The sequence below is a fragment of the Saprolegnia diclina genome, assembly GCF_000281045.1.
Source record: "Saprolegnia diclina VS20 unplaced genomic scaffold supercont1.26, whole genome shotgun sequence".
Classification (NCBI taxonomy): Eukaryota; Oomycota; class Saprolegniomycetes; order Saprolegniales; family Saprolegniaceae; genus Saprolegnia; species Saprolegnia diclina.
In genome coordinates, this window is record NW_008246093.1 from 695,274 (window position 1) to 716,424 (window position 21,151).

Below are 21,151 nucleotides of genomic sequence, written 5' to 3' on the forward strand. Positions count from 1 at the left end.
GATACGGTCGCGGAGCGACGAGCCGTACTTGGCCTGGTACGCCTGCTTGACCTGCGGCAAAAAGTGCTGGTAGCGGACAAGCGCCGTCGAGAGACCGTACTCGTCGGTGCCGATGCCCTTCATCGTCTTTTCAAACTGGACCGCGATCGTCTCGATCGGGTGAAGGATCATGCCGACGTGGTAGAGGAGCGCTTCCTTGGCCTTGCCGCCAAACTCCTTTTCGATCGCACGCTCGAGCGTATGGCCGTGCTTGGCCACGTACGCGGCATTGACGGCCGGCATGAACTGCGGCGGGATCGAGCAGATCGCGTTGCAGAACGTCGCCTCGTCCGTGCCCCACTTGCCCTCACCGGCCTTGTAAATGACCTCGGCCACCTCGACGGCCTTGGCCTGCGTGTGGATCTCGGGGTTGAACGTCTGCTGCATCTGGTTGACGACCGAGAGGTAGAACTTCTTGAGGTCACCGCCGAGATCGTCAGCAAGGACGACGACCATGTCGTTCTGGTAGTTCTTGAAGAAGGCCTTCTTGAGGATGTTGAGTTCTTCGTTGGAGCGGCCCGAGAGCACGGGGATGAGCAGCTTCTCGGACGTGCCGGCGCCCTTGGTAGCTTCGCGGATGATCTGGGCCTCGGCCTCTTCGATGGGCTGGGCGAGGAGCTGGAGGAGCTTGCCGTAGTCGCCGGACGTCTCGCCCTTGAGCTCGGCGAGGAGCGTCGTCTTGTGGAGCTCCGGGTAGCGAAGCGCGATGAGGTGGCGCTGGACGGCCGACTTGGTGCCGATGACCTGCGTGAGCTTGTTCTCGTCCGTGCCGATGCCAGCGCAGGCCGACTTGATCTCGTGGCACCAGTTGTCGATCTGGAGGTCGGCGTGGTTGAGCGCGCGGCCGGCGTCGAGCTCGTACGTCGTCTGAGGGTAGAGGTTCATCTTGCTTGGAGGGTGCAAATGGCAGAATGAACTTGGTTTAGTCAGTCCGCCGACTGAAGTGTTTAGTCAGTCGCCCGCCTGACGCGAGAGAAGAATCCGTGGGCGGCAGAGCCCATCCCCTTCGTTCGTCGTGCCACATTTTTGAACATTTTTGAGTTTGGGATTGTCAATTTATTTTATTTCTTGATGGTCAATACAAAAGGCAAGTGACGTTTATCAAGTGCAGCGTGCTGGTGGATTGTTGAGCTGCAAGCAGATGGCACTGAATCTCAAGGTGTCGCCACCAGCGATAACGCGCGTTCATGGGAAAAGACTATGGAGCAGATCTGCTGTGTACCCACGTCCCAGGACAACTGACGTCGCAGCTGCTCTCCGCAATCTTCGCGAGTAGCTGCGTCGAGTTGTCGGAGAAGACCAGCTCTGGTCCCGTAGCTACACTTGCTCATTCTGCCATTTGCACCCTCCAAGCAAGATGAACCTCTACCCTCAGACGACGTACGAGATCGACGCCGGCCGCGCGCTCAACCACGCCGACCTCCAGATCGACAACTGGTGCCACGAGATCAAGTCGGCCTGCGCTGGCATCGGCACGGACGAGAACAAGCTCACGCAGGTCATCGGCACCAAGTCGGCCGTCCAGCGCCACCTCATCGCGCTCCGCTACCCGGAGCTCCACAAGACGACGCTCCTCGCCGAGCTCAAGGGCGAGACGTCCGGCGACTACGGCAAGCTCCTCCAGCTCCTCGCCCAGCCCATCGAAGAGGCCGAGGCCCAGATCATCCGCGAAGCCACCAAGGGCGCCGGCACGTCCGAGAAGCTCCTCATCCCCGTGCTCTCGGGCCGCTCCAACGAAGAACTCAACATCCTCAAGAAGGCCTTCTTCAAGAACTACCAGAACGACATGGTCGTCGTCCTCGCCGACGATCTCGGCGGTGACCTCAAGAAGTTCTACCTCTCGGTCGTCAACCAGATGCAGCAGACGTTCAACCCCGAGATCCACACGCAGGCCAAGGCCGTCGAGGTGGCCGAGATCATTTACAAGGCCGGTGAGGGCAAGTGGGGCACGGACGAGGCGACGTTCTGCAACGCGATCTGCTCGATCCCGCCGCAGTTCATGCCGGCCGTCAACGCCGCGTACGTGGCCAAGCAAGGCCACACGCTCGAGCGTGCGATCGAAAAGGAGTTTGGCGGCAAGGCCAAGGAAGCGCTCCTCTACCACGTCGGCATGATCCTTCACCCGATCGAGACGATCGCGGTCCAGTTTGAAAAGACGATGAAGGGCATCGGCACCGACGAGTACGGTCTCTCGACGGCGCTTGTCCGCTACCAGCACTTTTTGCCGCAGGTCAAGCAGGCGTACCAGGCCAAGTACGGCTCGTCGCTCCGCGACCGTATCCACGGCGAGACGTCGGGCGACTACCGCGCGCTGCTTCTCACGATCCTCGAGCAGTCCAACTAAGTTGAATGGAATCTTATTTTTTGTCTTATTGTTCTGGTGGCGCTGCTGTCGGGAGAGGAAGGGCGCATCAAACGCCTTGGGTCTATCTCGATACTGTACCTGGGCAGGCTGACGGAGAGCTAAGAACTGAGTGCCTGGCGACCGGAAAGGCCGACATTGCCGTTTCACTTTGCACCGGTGCGCGACACAAGATGGTGTCGTCACCGTGGCGAGACACGTACGTGGCCGCCCGGCGTCTATCGTCGTGCGTCGCGGCGTTGGTGATGCTCTACATCGAAGTCACGGGCTCGATGGCGACGAAAGCCGCCTTGTACGGCGCCACAGCACCCGCCGAGCTCAGCAACGTATACTACAGTCCTCTCATTGGTCCATTCTTGCGTCTCGTGGCCTCCAACGCGAGTTATTTGGCAGCGGTGGCACCGACCTCGCGCCTTGACGTGCTCTATATCGATCAAAATGAGTCGTTAGAGAACTTGGCCGTCTCGGCAACGTCCTGCGGGACGTACCGTGAGACCGACGCCATGTACACTCGAAGCTTCTTGACGCCGCTCCTGCACGAGCTCCTCGATGCGCAGCGGTCGTGGCACGCGATCGACCTGCGCGACCACGTTGTCGTCGTCGACTGCGCCTTCACGGGGCGGCTTCTCAACGACACGACAGCACTCAAGTTGCACTTGATCGATCGCACGCAGACCAACGTGACGACCATCTTTCTCCAGACGATGTTGCTGACGCGACCGGCCAAGTGCATGACGCTCGGCGGCGGCCTCGTTAACGTTGTGACATCACCGATCCACAGCAAGGCGGGGCCGGCGACGTATTACCACCTCCTCGGTATTGAGTTTCCGTTCGTCATGGCGCCGTTCGAGCGTATTGCGCTGCAAAACCCAAAGGAGACACAATGGCGCGCGACAGTGCTTAGCTCGGGCGAGCGCGTCATCTTGTCGGGCACGGACGGGGTCTACCGCGCGTCACCCGCGCTCCAGGGCAACTATGACTACTACCATTGGACGCTCCCAGACGACCCGAAGCGCTTCATGGAAGAAATCGCCTACATCGCAGAGCCGTACTCGGTCGACAGCTACGCGTGGGTGCGCTGCCTCCTCGGGTTGGGAGTCGCCTTCAACCTCTGCGCCAGCTGCGTCGTCGCGCTGCTCGTCGTCGTGCATTCGTGGCTTGCGCGGCGCGAGGTGTGGATACCGGATCTATACCCCAGCATCCAGCGGCGCGTCCAGCTGCGGTCGCTCCTGCTCGTGGGTGCTACGATCTCGACCAACTACTGGCACATCTTTGAGTACTGTCTCCAGAACGGCAACGCGCGCGAAGGCATCAACCAAGGCTTTGTGCTGCACGACATGGTGCGCGCGGACGGTCTCACGTACCTCCTCGCGCTCGCGCTAACCCTCTCGGATCTCCTCCGGACACGCCTTTGCCTCGACGTCGTCGTCCTGCTGTACGTGGCCTGCTTGCACCAGCGGCTAACGCTGATAAACGCACTGCAGTGGCGCATGGACGAGACGAGAGCCTTCCTGGCCGCCAACTACGTCGACTGCATTGTGTCAGAACCTGGTGCGGCCATGACACAGTGGATGTACCACCGCAATACCGAGACGCCGAGCTTCCTCCTCGCGACCGAGCTCTCGTGGTTCGTCGTCGCCCTCGGCCTCACGCTACTCTACGGCGTCAGTGCCAAGGCGCTCAATCTGCCGTGTCGCCGGCGATCTTGGCGGCGACAGCCCGTGCGCATAGCCGTTGGAATCGCCAGGAGCGAAGAGCGCTCGCCACGGGTCGCTCACCAGCGTTGGTCGCGTCAGTCGTCGCTCTACTCATTCTCTAGCGACGCCGACAAGAGCGATGGGAGCTCCGTGTTCGAGCGCAGTGCGATGCAAGCGCTGGCCCGGACGTACGGTCTTGTTGCACCCCTCGATGAGTACGAGCTCTGCAGCGACAGTCGCAAAGTGACCTCGTCCTCGATCTGGCTTCTCGGCTACGTCATCCTCAAGGACGAATTTGTCGTTGAACTCCGCGACTATGTTCGGATCTGGGCCAACCTTCTTTTGTCCCAGCGCGTCTTCCGCGTCTACTGCTTTCGGATTCAAGATCATGACATGACAAGTATTCACAAGGAGCGCCTCCCGATGCAAGGCCTCGTCGCGCGCGATCTGATTCACCACATTTCCCTACGCCCCTTGCGCTAATCCCAAAATCGCAATGTCAACCTGCAAAAATGAACATTCGATCGAAAGAGACGGACAAAATTGTCGGTGATTCCCACGGCCGTGCGTCACCATTCGACGCCAATTCTGCGAACATTTCGCGCTAAAATAGCCAATCGTGCTAATATTTATCAGCGAAACGGGTTTCAGGATGCAGCGGCGATGCGTAGCGGCGTACGTACATTGTCGCCGCCTCCTCTGTTGCGCGGCCGCCTTCTTCGTCCTGTACGTTGAGGTCACGGGCTCCATGGCGACGCGGCAGGTGCTACTCGGTGCCGGCATGGACTTGATGCCGAGCCTCAACTACGAGAGCCCGCTTATCTTTCCCTTTCTCTCGGCCTTCCTCGCCAACCAAACAAATTGGCAGCCGTCCCAGACGCCCGGTCTCTCGTTCGTCTACCTCGATAGCACCGTGGACAACAGCGTCGTCTTGAACAACAGCGGCTGCCTCGCGCCAACGCCCGACGACGCGATGCTTGACCCGCCCTTTCTCACATTGCTCTTGCACAACCTGCTCGACAACCAGCGCGGATGGCACGCCATTAACCTTTCGCAGTACACGGTCCTCATCGACTGCACCTTTGACGGTCGGCGCGTCCACGACATCACGGCGCTCAAGGTCCACCTCTTGGACCCGGGGGGTGTCAACGTGACCACGATCGCGCTGCAGACCATGACGATCGATGGGCCGCAAAAGCATGTTGTGAGCGCGTGCGGTGCCGCGTCCATAGCGACAGCACCGCTGCGTGCGCTCGTGCAAGCCCCGACCTTGCCCCGCGCCACGTACCACCTCCTCATCGGGATCGATTTCCCCTACCTTTTGGCGCCCTTTCAGCTGTTTACGGTGCGGGATCCGACGCCGTCCAACGGGCGCTGGACCGGCACGCTGTCGCCCACGCACGAAGAAGTTTTGGTCTACGGGTCCGTGGGCCTCTACCGAGGGGCGATGAACTCCCAAGGCAACTACGGCATGTACATCTGGGCAATGGACAACGACCCGAGAGCGTCTCTGTCTACGATTGCGTACTTCATTTCGCCCTTTTGCGTCGACAGCTACGCGTGGGTGCGCTGCCTCCTTGGCATGGGCGTCTCGCTCAACCTCTTTGTCAACATGTTTGTGTCGGTCGTGATCGTCTGCAACCGGTGGCGCTTCAGCCAAGTGCTCTGGATCCCCGATCTGTACCCGAGTATCCAGCGACGCATCCAGCTGCGCGCCATCTTGCTCCTCGGCGTCACAATTTCCAATGATTTTTGGCACATTTTTGAGTTTTGCCTCCAGCGCGGCAACGCCCGGCTCGGCTTGAATTACGGCTTTGTGCTCGACGCGATGGTCCGCTCGGACGGCCTCACGTACGTGCTCTCGTTTGCGCTGACGCTTTGCGATCTGCTGCACACGCGTGTCTGCCTCGACGTCCTGGTCGTTATCTTTGCGAGCTGCTGGACCTTCCAAAGCGAGCTGCTTCATCTTTGCAAATGGAAGCTCACCGAGACGGACGAATTTATCCTCTCCAACTACGTTAGGGACATTGTACCGAACCCGAATGGGGTTATGGCCCTCTGGGCAGCCCATGAAAATGCGCGATCGCCGCTCTGCCTCTTTGTGACCGAGCTAACTTGGTTTTACATTGCACTGCTCCTCACCTCTATCTACGCAATCGTTGCGAAGCGCTTGGCGCCAGCGCGGGAGACGCCCCAGCGAGTCCAGGTCGTCCCATATCTCTCACGCGAGCACATACCGCAGCGCCTCCGGTCCGATATATTCCAACTGGAGACGCATCTCGTTGGCAAATTGCAAGGGATCGTGGCGCCAACCCTAACCACATATGTCGCCACGAGGGCAGAAGCGAGTGCAGTGCTGCCGGCCTCCAGCATCTGGCTCCTCGGGTACCTCGTTGTCCGCGACACGTTTGTCATCGAGATCGCCGACTACCCTTGGTTATGTATCAACTTGATACTTCGCCGGCGGTATTTCTGCGTCTATGGCTTTTGCGTCATTGACGGCGCGTACACGAATTCGGATAAGACACTTCTCAACCTCGACGATCTCCGACTGTGGGACGTCGTGTGGCGGCTCTCGCTTCAGCCGCTTGCGCTCCGCCCGTAGTCCCAAGTACTTGGAGAATTTGGCAGTTGGCTATTGAGGCTAATTTATGCATCGAGCTGAGTGCTGTCTCGCTAGTGTTTCAGCACATCCCGCCTGAGACTGCGGGTCACCTCTTGGTCCTTTGGCGACCGTTGGCTGAGTTTCGATTCGAACAAAACGAATCGACAAATTTGGTGTTGCCATTTTGGAATTTCCATGCTCACCATCTACTCGAACGAGACGCATCGCGCAAGCCGCGGCGAGGCCGTGCCCCACGAGAGCCTCCAGATCGACAACTGGGTCTACGAGATCAAGACGGCCTGCGCCGGCTTTGGCACGGACGAGGACAAGCTCAGCAACGCCCTCGCCACCAAGACTGCGAGCGAGCGCTACCTTATTTCCGCCCGGTACCCCGAGCTCCAACGCGTCTCGCTCCTCTCGGAAATGAAGAGCGAGGTCTCGGGCAGCTATGGCAAGCTGCTCCAGCTCCTCGCGCAGCCGCTCGAGGAGGCCGAGGCGCTCATCATTCGCGACGCGACCAAAGGCGCCGGCACGAACGAGAAGCTCGTCTACCCAGTCCTCGGTGGGCGCACGGCCGACGAGCTCCTCATCCTCAAGAAAGCCTACTTCAAGACGTTTGCGCAGGACATGGCGGTCGTCCTCGCCGACGACCTCGGCGGCGACCTCAAGGTGTTTGTCCAAGCCATTCTCAACATTAACCCGCCCGCGTACAACCCCGAGATCCACACGCCGGCCAAGGCGGCCGAGGTGGCCGAGGTCATCTACAAGGCCGGCGAGGGCAAGTGGGGCACGGACGAGTCGGCGTTCTGCAACGCGCTCGTCGCGATTCCACCGGCCTTTCTCTCGTCTGTGAACGCGGCTTACATTGCCAAGCACGGCAACAGCCTCGAGCGCGCCATTGAGAAGGAGTTTGGCGGCAAAGCCGAAGACGCGCTCCTCTACCACGTCGGTATGATCCTTCACCCGATCGAGACGATCGCGGGCCAGTTTGAAAAGACGATGAAGGGCATCGGCACCGACGAGTACAACCTCTCGGCCGCGATTGTCCGCTACCAGCACCTCCTCCCGCAGGTCAAGCAAGCGTACAAGGACAAGTACGACACGCCGCTTCGCGACCGCATCTACGGCGAGACGTCCGGCAACTACCGCAAGGTGCTCCTCGCGATCGTCGAGCAGGCGTCCTAAGTGCCTCAATGCGAGCTTATGCATACACCCGAACTCTGGTTGAAGGTTAGAATCACTTCTTGGTCTTGACCGTGAGGTCGGTCTGGTCGACGTGGTGCAGGCGAAGGACGTTGCGCGCCTGGTGGTTGTACCCTTCGGCGCCCTTGTACCAGTCGTACGACGTCGCGTACGCAAAGATGTCGCCCTGGGCGTTGAACTTGCCGACGGAAATGCCTTGGTAGTTGGGACTACAAGCCGCATAAGCTCTTATCGCATTCCAAGCCGCGTACATTTTCGGGAAATTGCGCAGCATCTTGCGCATGTCCTTGTCCCAGAACGTGTACGAGCCGTCGGTCCCCGTCGTTGCCATCTTGCCGCTGAGCGTGTGGAACGACACACTGCTCACGGGGTTGACGGCGTTGTTGGCCGTGTCGCGGTGGGCCTTGAACGCAAAGTCGCGCCTACAAGCATAAGCATAGGTGAAGTGATTGCACTTGGCCACGGTTGGGCGTACTCTTGCTTTTGCTTCTCGTCGACGTGCTGGATCGCGACGCGGCCTTCGATGGACCCGATCGCAAAGCCGGACGCGTCCGGGAACGCAGCAATGCAGCGCGTCTGCAGCTTCAAGTTGGACTTGATCGACTAGACAGATGACCATGAGCGACTACATGCAACGTCCACTGCACGCACGGCGAAGATCTGCGACGGCTTGGTCAAGTCAAAACAGTGGATCATCTTGTCGGCAGTCGCGACGACCATGAGCGGGTAGACCACGTCGAGCGCATACACGCGGTCGCTGAGCTGCACCGTGGCCTGTGCCTGCGGCGCACGCGTGTCCCAGTACTTGACGGTCTTGTCCCACGAGCCCGTGACGACGCAGTTGGCCGTAGGCACGAAGCGGATGCCACGGATCGGCTGGTCGTGCTGCGCGATCTGCTGGCCGGTCGCGGGCCCGTTGAGCTGCCACATAAGCGCCGTCTTGTCGCAGCTACCGGAAAACACCGTCGTGCCGTCCTAGAGCGCGCTTAGCCGCCATGGCATGGTATGGCCTACGTACCGCGCTAAAGGCTGTGCAGAGCACGGGCGCCTTGTGCTGGATCTGGGCGCGAGCGACGGCTTGGAACTGCGTCTGCTGGTGGTTGACCTCCCAGCAGCGCACGTAGTTGTCCCAGGAGCCGGCGACAAGGACGTTGGCCGTCGGGCTCCAGCTCAGGTCCTGGATGCTGTCGGGGACATCGGGCGGGACGTCGTAGTCGGACGCCGCCGGGCTCGCGCTCGTCGCCGTCGCCGCCACGCCGAATCCACCGAATGACATCGCTTCCTGTTTGTATTATCTGGTGGGGAAAACGTCCCGACCAATTGGCTAAAATTCGAGTTTGGAGCATGGCCAATCAACGCGCGGCACGGTCAGGAGGCTTAAAACACGCATCTTTAGAGGCCACCAGCATCGAGCGAGAAGCGCAGTCAAGAGTCCACTGTGGCAACGCGATCGCGTGCAGTGGACTGAGATCGTTTACAGCGTGTAGAGACTCTCTATCACGCAAAGAAACAAACAAAGCGCGCGCGACGGTTGGTCGAAACGGACACGATGCAGCCGAGTCGGGCTAGCCGCACTCAACATTTCCCGGCGATCGAGCCAACATTCGCGCGGCTCGCTCCAGCACGCTAGTCTCCTAGTTGACTGGTAAACTCGGTCAAAAGATCTATCGCACTGGGGATAAAAGCTGATCGAGGTTCAGGGTGACATTAGGGGGTGACCGCCTTTAAGGCTTCGGGATCATGCAAGGTTGAAGCTGAGGTGCGGCGGCATCTCTAGTGAATAGACGAAATGGTTGGGAGGAAATTAGATTCTCTAGCCCATGGGTGGGACTCTGAGTAGCAGTAGGTGCAGCAGCGTTGGAACCGTGCTAGAAACCTTGGCAGGCCACAGAAGCGCGCCAAACCTCCCGCTCCGCGGGTTATCCTGGTGTAAGACGTCCCATATGAATAAAATATGCAATTCAGAACTTGATTTTACAATTTCCATACAAAGCATCATATGCATAATGCATGTAAAGTACATATTGAGTCTGTGACTGAGCGGGAAGATCGCCATTGCATCAACCGACCCGATTACCAATCTTGGTGGCTTCAACGAGTCGCCGCGATACCGTCGTCGCTTTGTATGAGCGATCGCTTCCGGGTCTTTGACGCTGCTGTGCTCACAAAACAAGTGCCTCCATGGCCTCCTACGCCCTTCACGTCGAGACGCCGCTCGCATCGGTGCAGCCCGTCACCCTCTCGTGGACGCACCTTGAGCTTCAAGTAGCAACCAAGGTCGAGCCAAAATTGATCTTGCACAAGCAGTCGGGCGTCGCCAAGCCTGGAGAACTCCTCGTGATCATGGGTCCGTCGGGTGCCGGGAAGAGCTCGCTTCTGGACGTCCTCGCGGGCCGCCAGCCGCGCTACACGGGCGACATCCGCGTCAACGGCCAGCCCTACACCAAAGCGTCCATACGCCAACACACGTCGTACATTATGCAAACCGACGCCTTCTACCCGTCGCTCACGGTTCTGGAGCACCTTCTCTTCCAAGCGCAGCTGCGCACGCGCTGGTCGCCGGACGTGCGCCACGCCCGCGTGCTCTCGGTCCTCGATGCCATGGGCCTCTCGAAATGCCGGGACACGCAGATTGGCGACGACCACCGCATTCGCGGGATCTCGGGCGGCGAGCGTAAGCGCCTGAGCATTGCGTCCGAGCTACTCACAAACCCGTCGCTGCTCTTTGTCGACGAGCCCACGTCGGGTCTCGACAGCTTCATGGCCGAGTCGGTCGTGGCGCAACTCCAAGCCCTTGCCCGAGCGGGCCGCACGGTTGTCGCGACCATCCACCAGCCATCGGCCGAGGTCTTTGCAGCCTTTGACACGCTCTACCTGTTATCCAACGGATCACCCGTCTACGTGGGGCCTGCGGCGTCGGCCAAGGAGTATTTTGCGTCCGTCGGGCACGTCTGCCCCATGTATGTCAACCCAACCGACTACTTTATGCGCGAACTCATGCTCGCCGAGCGGGCGCCGACCAACAACCTCGTGGCTGTGTGGCGTAGTGCCACGTATGTCTCGGACGCCAGCGACGCGGCGCCACTGACAGAGCGAGAAGGCGTTGCTTTGCCACGCCTTTTCGCCGTGCTCTGTCGACGCAACGTCCTTCGCATCCTTCGCGACAAGATGGCGTTCCGGGCCAAGGTGGCTCAGAACTTGTTTGTGTCTATGGTCGTGGGCTTGATCTACTGGCAGCTGCCACTGACGCAGCTCGGAATTCAGTCGTTCACGGGCGTCCTCTTCTTCATCGTGATCCACCAGTTCTTTGGCATGGCCGCGCCCGAGTTTGCCGCCGTCGCGCTCGAGCTGCCCATCATGGTGCGCGAGTTTCGAAGTGGTTTGTACCCGTCGTACGTTTGGTATTGCGCCAAGAATGCCAGTGAGCTCGGCCTCCAAGTCCTCTTCCCACTTGTGTTTTTGCTGCCCGCGTATTTCATGGTCGGGTTCCCGCTCTCGCTCGTCGTCTGGAGCTCGTTCTACCTCTTTTTGGCGCTGCTCGGGTCGGCGGCCACGGGCCTCGGCTACATGGTGTCCTGCGTCGTCCAGCGGCCCGAAATTGCGCCGGTCGTTGGCATCATGGTGCTCCTCCCGTTCCTCATCTTTGGCGGCCTCTTCCTCAACGCGGCCATGACGCCTGTCTACTTCAAGTGGCTCGAGGTCATTTCGCCCATGAAGTACGCGTTCCGAGGCCTTAGCCGCGCCTTCTGGTCCCATATCGCGTTTATTCCATGCGAGACCAGCTGCATTGCTCGAGACGGCGCCACCGTCTTGGCCAACATGAGCTTGGACGGCGGGTCGTTGTACGGCGATGCGCTCCTCCTCGTCGCTATCAACGTGCTCTTCCGTGTCCTCGGCGGGCTCTTCCTTGCACTGCGACTTGGAGGCCAGCAATAATCACCATTATTGTTATCTTAATAAGATGAAATCCATGTACATGCTGACTACGTGAGCACCTTGACCTTCTTGCCATTCACAAAATGGACCTCAACCTCGCCCGTCGCCTTTTCTAGCACTCGGTCGACGAGGCGGTTGGCCATGCTCTTCATCTGATCAATCTCTCGGCCGTCGTGGTCGTGCAGATGGTTGCAGCCTCCTTGAAGGTACGGGCACTCGGAGCCATACTTACAGTACGTCGTCTTCCATAGACCTCGCATCATGATCGCCCGCGTCACACCGACGAGGATTCTATCCTCGTCCGTGTGCCAGTAGTTGCAGCCTGGGATTTTGCAAAACGCAGCACGTGTACATTGCTGGTAGAAGCGAGGTCGCAGCTGCGCCCGGTACCGGTCTTGCAGCTCCAGAAGCACCATCTTTACAAGATCCTGGAGCGGCTTATCCATCGACGCCATTTGCAAAGGCGGCGGCGCTTGATACGGCACAGGCGCCACATAGCTACTCGACACCCGAGACGGCTCTGCACGCGTCGCTACGGCAGTCCGCGCCGAGTCGCCATCGTCGTACAACGTCGTCCGCACACCCAGAGGCTTGGGATCGACCCGCGTTGGCGACGGCGACGGCTCGCGCTCGGGCGACGCAAGTGGTGTCGCCCGAGGCGCGTGGTGCCGGACGGGCGCACGCGTCGTCTCGCTCTTGCCGTCGAGGCGGCCAAGGGCCCCGTGCAGCCACTCAAAGCACGTAACAATGCTCTTCATCTGGACACCTGCGATCGTGATCCACTCGGCCTTGATGCTTTCGAGAAGCGGCGCGTGGTCGGGCAGATCGGCGCTCGGCCTGCCATGCGTGTCCATGTTCTTGAAGACCTGGAAGCCCGTCATGCCCCAGCGCAGTGTGCGGAGGTACGTGCTCCCAGCCTTGGCGTCGATCGAGCTCAAGTGACTGCCGAGTCGGTCGAGGTGTCTTAAGGCTGCGTCAAACGACGCGACGCCGCCGCCGACCGCGTCGTTGACGACGATGTGCACGATGGTCTCCATGCTCTTGCGGTAGACGCCAAAGCCGCCCCACGCGTTGTCCCAGAGGAGGTCGCGGAAGCCGCGCAACTCTCTACGGAAGTCCTGGCGCGGCCCGCGCGAGAGGAAGTCGCCGTCGGCGCACAGGTCGAGAAAGTCCAGGTGGTCCATCGTCTTCGTCGTCGTGGGTTTCGCAAATACTGGCTGGCTTTGTGGCTATATATTTCCGGCCAATGGCATCGCGAGAATGAAAATGGAGCGCTCTGAGTGGTCAAAATCGATCGGCCTGTCAGCACCAAGTGCAACGTGCGACGAAGGATCGAGGAGCTTGGTGCTTAGTTAGTCGCGTCGAATGCCCTACTACGACTATGACTACGGATATACTTTTGCGCTGTCCAAAGCCTCGAGGACGAGGGTGTCATCAAGGCCGTGCGCTCCTCCACCCAATGAACAACATGGTCAGGCCAAGAGCGGCCGGTCGTCGTGCCACGTCACGCGTACGGTCGACGGTCAATGCTTGATGCATCAGCTATGGCGTTTGAGCGCAATTCTTCAGCTTCCAAGAGAGATCCTATTATACTAGTGCTCTTCGGGCTCCTGGAGCTATCACTACAGCAGCGAACGATGACGACGCTTGCGCCGGTCGAACGTTCCTTGGCCGCCACCGTTGACGAGTTGCTCGTCGAAGTCGACGTTGCACGCAGTCTCCGCCCTCGGCAGCTGCGCGACCTACGTGCACATACCACTGTGCTGTACTTGGCGAGCCGCTCGAGCAGAGTTCGCACGGCCTGCCTCTTGGACCACTCGGACGATGTTCTTGGCGCCAGCTGCCAGCGCCGAACGCGACGCGAACCTTCCACGACCGAACGATCCAGCGCTGCAATGCAGACTGTACGTTCTGGCGGCCGTGCCAAGGCCACTGCAACCCCTCCCCAGCCTCAACCGCGACGCCTCCAAAGGCTGTGGGGATGACGCCGGTCTCTGGCGACCACGATCAACTCAAACGCGCAGATCAAGGCGCGTGCAACGCAGTGGCACGATGGGCAGGATCGTCAGCGCCGGCGGCGCGTCACGACCTCCAGTCTCGCTCCTACGCCCAGCTGTTTCCTTGGCACCGTACGTGGCGTTCCGAGCAAACACTGTGAGTTCATTTCCCAATTTGCCACCACGTCCCGACCACCTATGAACATCTTTAAGCTCTGCTGGCGCCGCATGCTCGGCAATCCCGACGAGTTTGTTGCCAAGAGCGCGCTCACGCCGCTCACGCAGACGGCCCTGCGCCGCGGCCACCTCGCGCGCAAGTCGTCGCTCGAGCTCTCGGACGTCGAGTTCTGGCGCATCATTGGCCTCACGGGCGCACCGCCATCGCCGCCGACCCTCTCGACCAATGCGCCGCGCCGGTCGAGCGTCGTCGACTTCGTGTACCAAACGTCCGTCGTGCTCGCGTTCCAGGACCTCCCCGCGATCTTCAAGCCCCGGACCCAGGTCACGCTGCCCAAGGCCATTCCGTCGCGCGACCAAGTCGACCCGACGCGCCCCGTCACGGCGACAGCCTAAGCGCCGAGACGCAGCGACTGCAGCTGCCTCCCGTATCATTTATTAGATATGTATTAGACCAGCAGACGCCGGCCATTGGAAGCCACGCGTCGAGATATGATAGCCGCCCGAGCGCTATACCCTTATTAACAAAGAAACCAACTTCTCTGGATACAAATTTGCAGGCAAGAAGACGCGAGGTGCTCGAATGACACACGAGTGTATGAGCAGTAGATGCTTACTACGCCGTGACCGCCGACTGGAGCTGCAACAGGATCTGGCGCTGCTCATCGATCGAGAGACGGAGCACGCTCGTCACGATCGCTTCGACGTTGGTGTGGTACGACCTATGGAAATCAGATCTGAGAGTGCTTTCAGACGCGCACGCACCAGATGAACGTCGAGCAGTAGACCGCGGTGAAGAGCGCCGTGATGAACTGGCAGTCCATGCGGTCCATGACGCCACCGTGGCCGGGCAAGAGCGAGTCAAAGTCCTAGGTCAAGCGTTTAACGCGAGCGGTTCGCGGTAGCGTCGCATACCTTGAGCTTGTACGCACGCTTGATGGCCGACGCGTAAAACCCACCAAAGGGCGAAATCACCGAGGTAAAACTCGCAAAGACGATCGCGTGCAGCTATGATACTCTGTCAGCGTCTGCCAGCAGCGTCGATGTACAAGTACCTGAACAGGGAAGAGCTGGACGTGGGTCCAGGTCGGGACGTACGCCGTGACAAAGGCAGGGACCGCGTACGCGGTCTTGACAAACACGGGGTGGACGTTGCACGTGAGCGGCTCGGGGAAGAACTGCGGGAGCGACTCGAGCGGGCACGTCATCCACGGCAAGGTCGCAAGCCACGAGGCCGAGAAGAAGGCAAAGACGAGCGTGCAGAAGAAGGCGCCGATGAAGCCCTCCCACGTCTTGTTGGGCGAGAGCTTCAAAAACTGGGTCTTGACAAACTTTTTCCCAAAGAGCTTGCCGCAGAAGTACGCAAAGCAGTCGTTGCACACGACGAGGGCGGACGGGAAGAAGAACCAGAAGAGGCCCTGGAAGATGTTGTCGAGCACGTAGCGCATCTGGAAGACAATGAGGCACAGCGTCACGATCGTCCACGTGAGCTGGCCCATTTGGTACTTGTAGTAGCCCTTCTTGAGGCTCAGCACCGAGAAGACAAAGAGGAGCGCGTAGAGCGAGAACGAGACCCACGAGTGGTAGTGCGAGTACCACTTGATCCAGCCGTACTCCGAGTCGGCGCGCAAGAACGCTTGCGACGAGTCGCCGTAGTTGTAGACCATCGCGACGCCAAACCAGCACCACTGCATTTATACGCATCAGCAACACCTCTTCCCGTCGCACAAGAGTACCTGAATCGTGCGGAACCACGGCAGGTTCTTCTCGGCGTTGACGCGGAACCGGACGTTGACGAGCTCCCGGAAGATCATGGTCTATTAGCGCAAGGTGGAGCCTCGGCGTGCATGCTCGCCATGTACCTGCAGCAGTAGCACGAGCAGCGAGACGTAGAGGTGGCCTACACAGCGCCATGAGCCATTGCGGCGCCAGGTTGACGATGCGACTACCGCCGTAGATGATGAGCGAGTAGACGCCGATGAGCGAGAAGCCCGTGATGCAGCGCTTGATGAACGACGCCTTCTTCTTCTCGGCCTCGTCGACCTCGTTGACCTCTTCCTTGGCGGGCTTGGCGCGGCCGGCGCGGGGCGGCGACGTCTCGGGCGACGCGGCTCGGCGGTGGTGGAGCGTCGTCGTCATGAGTTTGCGGAAATGATGCTGCCTTCCGTAAACACGGGGAAATAGACATACGGATGGGAAAGGGCGGATAACCGGTTACGCGAACCGAACCGAGCGCGCGAAGATTCGAGAGCCGCCCGATGCCGGCGCCGTCATCCCTGCAGCACTGGCAGTTGATCATTACTCGAGCTAAGCTAGCCGGTTGGCGCTGGTTGCTGTGCGCTAATCGCACCGCTAGCGCGCCAGCGAGCGCCGTATCTTGAACTGTCGCGTTGACGATGATGGCAGCCTGTCCGTGACGTCGACATAGCTACTACACGGTACTCACTTGATCACAAAGTACGTGGACTCTACGCTCGTCTTGGTGCACCTTGCTGTACCTTGCTATGTGTCGTTGATCCCGGTGACGCCGCGTCTTTGCCGCCAGCGTCCTTCCTTCTTTGGTGGGCTAAGAGCTTAGAGCGTAGAGCTTAGGCTAGGCGCTAGCTTGGTGGCCCCTAGGCGCAGCGCCCTTTCCAGAGATAACGACATCTAGTACGTGACGTGTTGTTCTTGCTCGTCGCACATTGCATGGCGACGCTTGGCACAGCATCGCAACCGTGCGCCGGGAATGGAGATTACCCACTGGGTTACCGCGTTAAAGAGCTTTAACCTTGGTTTAACCCGCAGATTACGCGGCTCTGATAAGTTCGCCGCACTTTCGCGCAACGGCGTTTCGATCGAAAAAGTTCATTTCACGCTGGCGACCGCTGATTGGCCTGATTTCCTTCCGCGTCTGCGATTGGTGCAAAAGGATGGAGAATCCAAATGTAGGTCGTCTTTTTGACCAATCCAGTGGTCCCAAGTCGAAACTGGCCTCTTTCCCAGGCGTCCCATTTGCCATTTTCAATGCTGGACACGATGAACTCGCTCGACATGTTCCTGACGCTGCCGGATGAGGAAGACGTCGCCGCCTTCCTCGAAGCGCCCATGGACATGGCCCTCTTCGACTCGATGATGGAGGTAGAGGAGGCCTCGGATGCCACCTCGACCGTCTGCTCGTCGCCGTCCAGCTACTGCTCAGACGACTCGCGCTCGTCGGCGTCGTCGTCGCCCGTCAACCACGCCAAGGTCGGCGGCGGCGGCTATGGCATGTACCCATGGGCCGCGACGCCACTCGCTACGGCGATGCCCATCGTCACGGACGTCAACTTGATCCCTTACGCGCTGCCGATGCAGGCCATGATGCCACCGATGGTGCAGAAGCGCCCGCTCGACGCTGACCCACTCGAGCCCACGACAAAGCGCTCGAAGCACGAGATCCGCCTCATGAAGAACCGCGAGAGCGCCAACAAGTCGCGCCTGCGCCGGAAGAACCAGATCCACGACCTCGCGAGCGACGTCCAGGGGCTTACGGACGAGCGCAACGCGCTCAAGACTGAGGTCGCGGCCCTCCGCGCCGAGAACCAGTCGCTCCGCGATCAGAACCAGTTTCTTCGCGGCCTCGTGTCCAGCGGTACCAACACGAACGTGCAGGCGGCGGTCACGTCCCTCGAAGAGGCGACGCCGGTCGTCCCGCAGCAGCCCAACTCGAAGAAGCTGGCTGCGCCCGTCGCGGGCTTTGTCCTCTGCGCATTTGTCTTTGGGATGACGCTCTTCTCGGACCCGTACGGCGATTCGACGGTCGCGGCGCAGCGTCGGTCGATGCGTGTGGTGCACGGCAGCGCGGGGCCCAAGACGACGAATGGCTTCATGATGGCGTCGCCGATCGGCCTGCTGCCGTTTGTCACCGAGTACGTCTACTCCAACATGGGCCTCATCCAGAGCATCCTCATCAACGTCATCTCGGCGCTGGTTGTCGCCGCCATTTACGTCTACCTCGTCGCGCCCAAGACCAAGCCGACTGAGTCGTCGCCACTCCACGTCAAGGTCAACGTCGACTCGAAGCTCAAGCGCCTCTGTTCCCGAGCGACGCGTCTCGTCGTGCGGGGCCGCAACGCGCTCAACCTCTCCAAGCTCAAATGAGCTACATTCATGTAAACTCGTAATTTATCCTGTGCACTCTATCTGCCCGGTAACCTCGCAAGCCGCTTCCATGCGACTGCGAGCGCATCCCTTGACGGTGTCAACGTGCACTACTCGGCTACGTCATACAAGGAAGACATGCGTCGCATTCAATGTGCATGTTTCATGAAGATGATTAACCTCCGAAACTAGAAGTTAGAGCATCGCTTCGTTCTTCATCTCCTCTTCGTTGTCGTCGACCTGGAGCATGCGAGCGGCCGTCGGTTGCACGGCCGGCGTGATGTGCGTGGTTGCCGAGACTAGCGTCGGTGGCGAAGGGCCGTCGGGCGAGACGTGGAGCATGTTGCCCATCGGGCGAACCGGGCTCTCGGCGGTGGGCTGCGTCGCGCTCATCGTGGAACTGGCATACGAAGACGAGCTGGAGCTCGACTGCGGCGTCGGGATCCAGTTGTCGACGGCAATCGTGGCAGGCACGGCAACCGGGCTGCGGAACGACTGCAAGGCGCTGTTCCAGACCAAGGTTTTCGAGCAAACGGGCGCCGGGGACGGGTTGCGTGACTCGGGCGCCGGGGACGGGTTGCGCGACTCGGAGTCACGAGCAGACGCACCAGAAGAGGAAGACGACGCGCCAGAGGACGACGAGCTCGACGACAACTGGCCCGACGACAACAAACCAGAAGAGGTCGAGCTCGTCGACGATGCGCCCGACGACGACGACGGGCGTGAAGACGTCGGCGTCTTGGGGTGCAGTGGCGGCGCACCGCCGAGCGCCTTGAGCTGGCCGCGGACCTGCTCCATGTCGTCCGAGAGCGTCTTGAACTGCTTAGAAAGCACCTCGTGTGTGGCCGCAAGTGTCGTCACCTGGCTGCGAAGCTGCTCGTTGTCGGCCACAAGCGCCTTCAGTTGGCCATCGTCCGGAACCGGCTTGGTCTGGTCGCGCAGCTCCTTGTTGTCACTGCGCAGCTCCTTGTTATCGTTGCGCAGCTCCTTGTTGTCGTTGCGCAGCTCCTTGGTCTCGGCCAAAAGGTCTTGGAGCTGCTGCGACATGATCTTGACCAGCTCGTCGTTGGTCTTGGCCGCCGTGTCGTCGTCTGTAAGCTTGCGCTTCTTGGAGGCCGACTCGATCTTGGTCGCGTGGCCGTCACCCTGGACAACGACCGTGCCTTCGCCGCCGACGGGCTTGAGCGCGTCTTCAAAGTCCCGGGCGAAGGGCGAACAGACGATGCCCTTGCCGACGTGCGCCCCAGTCCGCACGAACGTGCAGGCCTTGAAGCCCGCGGGGAGCGCCGCGAGGATCGTCGCCATGGTCGTCGCGATGGCCGTCGCCGTCGCAGCGTCGTCTCGAAGCGCGTCAAGCTTGGTGGCAAACATCCGCCCGTCAAAAATGAGACTCGGGATGTCGACGTCCACGCCCGTCGCATTGAGCGACGCCCCCGAAACCAGCACGACGCCCGCGAGATCGACCGTCTTGAGCACGTCGTCGATGCGCATCGAGACGTTGAAGAGAGTGAACGATTTCGCCGTCGGCGTGTAGACCGCGAAGCGCCACACGCTGCCGTGCGCCCGGCAGACGAGGTGGGTGAAATGGCCGACGACCTCGAACGTCCACGACGTGTCCCGCGAGCCAGAGGGCACGCCCGGCGCCGTGTCGTTGCCATGCAGCGTCAAGTAGAGCAAGAGCAAGAGCAAATCAAACGCGGGTGCTTCGCCGACGGTGGCGCCGGGCGCGTACATAGTCCAGAAGCGGAGCACGTTGGACTCCATGATCTTGTGGAAGCCGTTGTCGTGCTTGCGGACGAGCGTCGAGAGCATGAGGAAGGGTTGGTGGTGGCAAAATTGAAAATGAGCTCTGGGCCCGAGCACCTTGAAGTGTTCAAGCTCACACCGTGGCAACAGATGGACCTTCAGGTGCATACGCTACGTAAGTAAGTGTTCTTTGTGCAAGAAGGGAATTTCCGCAGTAATCTTGAAGGCTCAAGCTCACAACGTGACCTTTGAGGTGCATCCGCTACGAAAAGTACTTTGCTCAAGAAGGGAATTTCCCACGTGTAGCTCTAATCTTGAAGGCTCAAGCTCACAACGTGGCAACAGATGGACCTTCGGGTGCATAAGCCACATAAGTAAGTGTTCTTTGTGCAAGAAGGGAATTTACCACGCACGGAGTTGACCCGAGGGAAAAATTGATTCCCGTAGACGACCCAACGTTCGTAGATAAGTGCATGTGTGTTGTCTGGTACATTGAGCGTGCTCTCAGTGCCAGCGAGTCGGGACTCCTGGCTGCTCTCCGCTTCCGCGAGAGTCGGGATTCCTGGTACTCCCACTCTCGCAGCGGGATACAAGCAACGCAAGACGTAGGAAATGCTGCAAAGTAGGAGTTGCATCATCGCATAAATGTTGAAGATCGGCGCTTAGACCAGGCTGTCTTGCTGTGCGCTGCTCTCTGCTCCACGGTCCTTGGATCTAGCAACTGCGTCGGATCATGCGGGCGCCACGTGGGGTGTTGGGTATCTGGTGCATGTGATTGGCTGCAATCCACCAATCCACATCCGCGCAGCACTCAAAGATACGGGCAGATGATATGTTGTATCACAAGTGCGTGCAACCGCTTTGGCCGGTTGAAAGCCCCTTCGCTCAGAGGGCCGACGCGTTGATGACACCACCGAGTCACACATTCGAAGAGTGCGCTGAACGCAGAGAGCTATTTGGCATAGCAGCGACCATGGATTCGTTACGCAGTGCTAGTAGCCTGGTGTCGTATGTCGCTCGAATGATGAGCGCGATGGGCACTCTTACCTCCCAGCTCAGCCGCGCACGCGACGCAAGTCCGTTTCCAGTCAGAAATGCAACACACCGCAAAGCCACTTCAGCCCAATGGCCCACCATCAACACTACCAACCTGGTGCACCGTCGACTTATACCTTTTGTATGTCGGTAATATAATACATTATGCGTCTCTCGTGGCTCGACACGGCGTCAGTTGACGATGGAAAAGGCGACATCGGAACCCATTCCT

At 59.8% G+C, this 21,151-nt stretch overlaps 12 protein-coding genes across 12 annotated transcripts in view; 7 read left to right on the forward strand and 5 right to left on the reverse strand.

The window, feature by feature from the left end:
- SDRG_08661 (hypothetical protein) overlaps positions 1-1,002 on the reverse strand; it is a gene marked incomplete at its 3' end in the record, with an annotated part of 1,203 nt that extends 201 nt beyond the window's left edge. Inside the window, exon 1 of the mRNA XM_008614555.1 lies at positions 6-1,002. Coding sequence (XP_008612777.1) covers positions 6-924 — 919 coding nt within the window. The 5' untranslated portion in view covers positions 925-1,002. The remainder of the gene's footprint in view (positions 1-5) is intronic.
- A 394-nt stretch (positions 1,003-1,396) lies between these two features.
- Positions 1,397-2,383, forward strand: SDRG_08662 (hypothetical protein; the record flags this gene model as incomplete). Its single annotated transcript, XM_008614556.1, has 1 exon — positions 1,397-2,383. One exon carries the CDS (start codon positions 1,397-1,399, stop codon positions 2,381-2,383), a length of 987 nt encoding a protein of 328 aa, XP_008612778.1.
- Positions 2,384-2,486: 103 nt separating this feature from the next.
- SDRG_08663 (hypothetical protein) lies at positions 2,487-4,581 on the forward strand (the record flags this gene model as incomplete). Its single annotated transcript, XM_008614557.1, has 1 exon — positions 2,487-4,581. Exon 1 carries the CDS (start codon positions 2,575-2,577, stop codon positions 4,579-4,581), a length of 2,007 nt encoding a protein of 668 aa, XP_008612779.1. The 5' UTR covers positions 2,487-2,574.
- Positions 4,582-4,846: 265 nt separating this feature from the next.
- SDRG_08664 (hypothetical protein) lies at positions 4,847-6,703 on the forward strand (the record flags this gene model as incomplete). Its single annotated transcript, XM_008614558.1, has 1 exon — positions 4,847-6,703. One exon carries the CDS (start codon positions 4,847-4,849, stop codon positions 6,701-6,703), a length of 1,857 nt encoding a protein of 618 aa, XP_008612780.1.
- Positions 6,704-6,897: 194 nt separating this feature from the next.
- Positions 6,898-7,944, forward strand: SDRG_08665 (hypothetical protein; the record flags this gene model as incomplete). The annotated part of the gene is made up of 1 exon (XM_008614559.1): positions 6,898-7,944. A coding segment is annotated over one exon (991 nt), but the record flags the coding sequence as incomplete, so codon positions are not given.
- Positions 7,941-9,182, reverse strand: SDRG_08666 (hypothetical protein; the record flags this gene model as incomplete). The annotated part of the gene is made up of 5 exons (XM_008614560.1): positions 7,941-8,115; positions 8,158-8,328; positions 8,382-8,509; positions 8,558-8,881; positions 8,925-9,182. 5 exons carry the CDS (start codon positions 9,180-9,182, stop codon positions 7,941-7,943), a joined length of 1,056 nt encoding a protein of 351 aa, XP_008612782.1.
- A 905-nt stretch (positions 9,183-10,087) lies between these two features.
- Positions 10,088-11,890, forward strand: SDRG_08667 (hypothetical protein; the record flags this gene model as incomplete). Its single annotated transcript, XM_008614561.1, has 1 exon — positions 10,088-11,890. One exon carries the CDS (start codon positions 10,088-10,090, stop codon positions 11,840-11,842), a length of 1,755 nt encoding a protein of 584 aa, XP_008612783.1. The 3' UTR covers positions 11,843-11,890.
- SDRG_08668 (hypothetical protein) lies at positions 11,890-13,026 on the reverse strand (the record flags this gene model as incomplete). The annotated part of the gene is made up of 1 exon (XM_008614562.1): positions 11,890-13,026. One exon carries the CDS (start codon positions 13,024-13,026, stop codon positions 11,890-11,892), a length of 1,137 nt encoding a protein of 378 aa, XP_008612784.1.
- Positions 13,027-14,008: 982 nt separating this feature from the next.
- On the forward strand, positions 14,009-14,565 carry SDRG_08669 (hypothetical protein). Its single transcript, XM_008614563.1, has one exon. The coding sequence runs from the start codon at positions 14,038-14,040 to the stop codon at positions 14,410-14,412; it is 375 nt and encodes a 124-aa protein (XP_008612785.1). The 5' UTR covers positions 14,009-14,037; the 3' UTR covers positions 14,413-14,565.
- Positions 14,440-16,766, reverse strand: SDRG_08670 (phosphatidate cytidylyltransferase). The gene is made up of 7 exons (XM_008614564.1): positions 15,966-16,766; positions 15,879-15,916; positions 15,753-15,833; positions 15,072-15,704; positions 14,932-15,024; positions 14,782-14,885; positions 14,440-14,738 (listed from the first exon to the last, which is right to left on the reverse strand). Exons 1-7 carry the CDS (start codon positions 16,153-16,155, stop codon positions 14,633-14,635), a joined length of 1,245 nt encoding a protein of 414 aa, XP_008612786.1. The 5' UTR covers positions 16,156-16,766; the 3' UTR covers positions 14,440-14,632.
- Positions 16,767-16,980: 214 nt separating this feature from the next.
- SDRG_08671 (hypothetical protein) lies at positions 16,981-18,181 on the forward strand. The gene has a single exon (XM_008614565.1). The coding sequence runs from the start codon at positions 17,023-17,025 to the stop codon at positions 18,136-18,138; it is 1,116 nt and encodes a 371-aa protein (XP_008612787.1). The 5' UTR covers positions 16,981-17,022; the 3' UTR covers positions 18,139-18,181.
- A 100-nt stretch (positions 18,182-18,281) lies between these two features.
- Positions 18,282-20,021, reverse strand: SDRG_08672 (hypothetical protein). Its single transcript, XM_008614566.1, has one exon. The coding sequence runs from the start codon at positions 19,948-19,950 to the stop codon at positions 18,334-18,336; it is 1,617 nt and encodes a 538-aa protein (XP_008612788.1). The 5' UTR covers positions 19,951-20,021; the 3' UTR covers positions 18,282-18,333.
- Between the last annotated feature and the right edge of the window lie 1,130 nt (positions 20,022-21,151).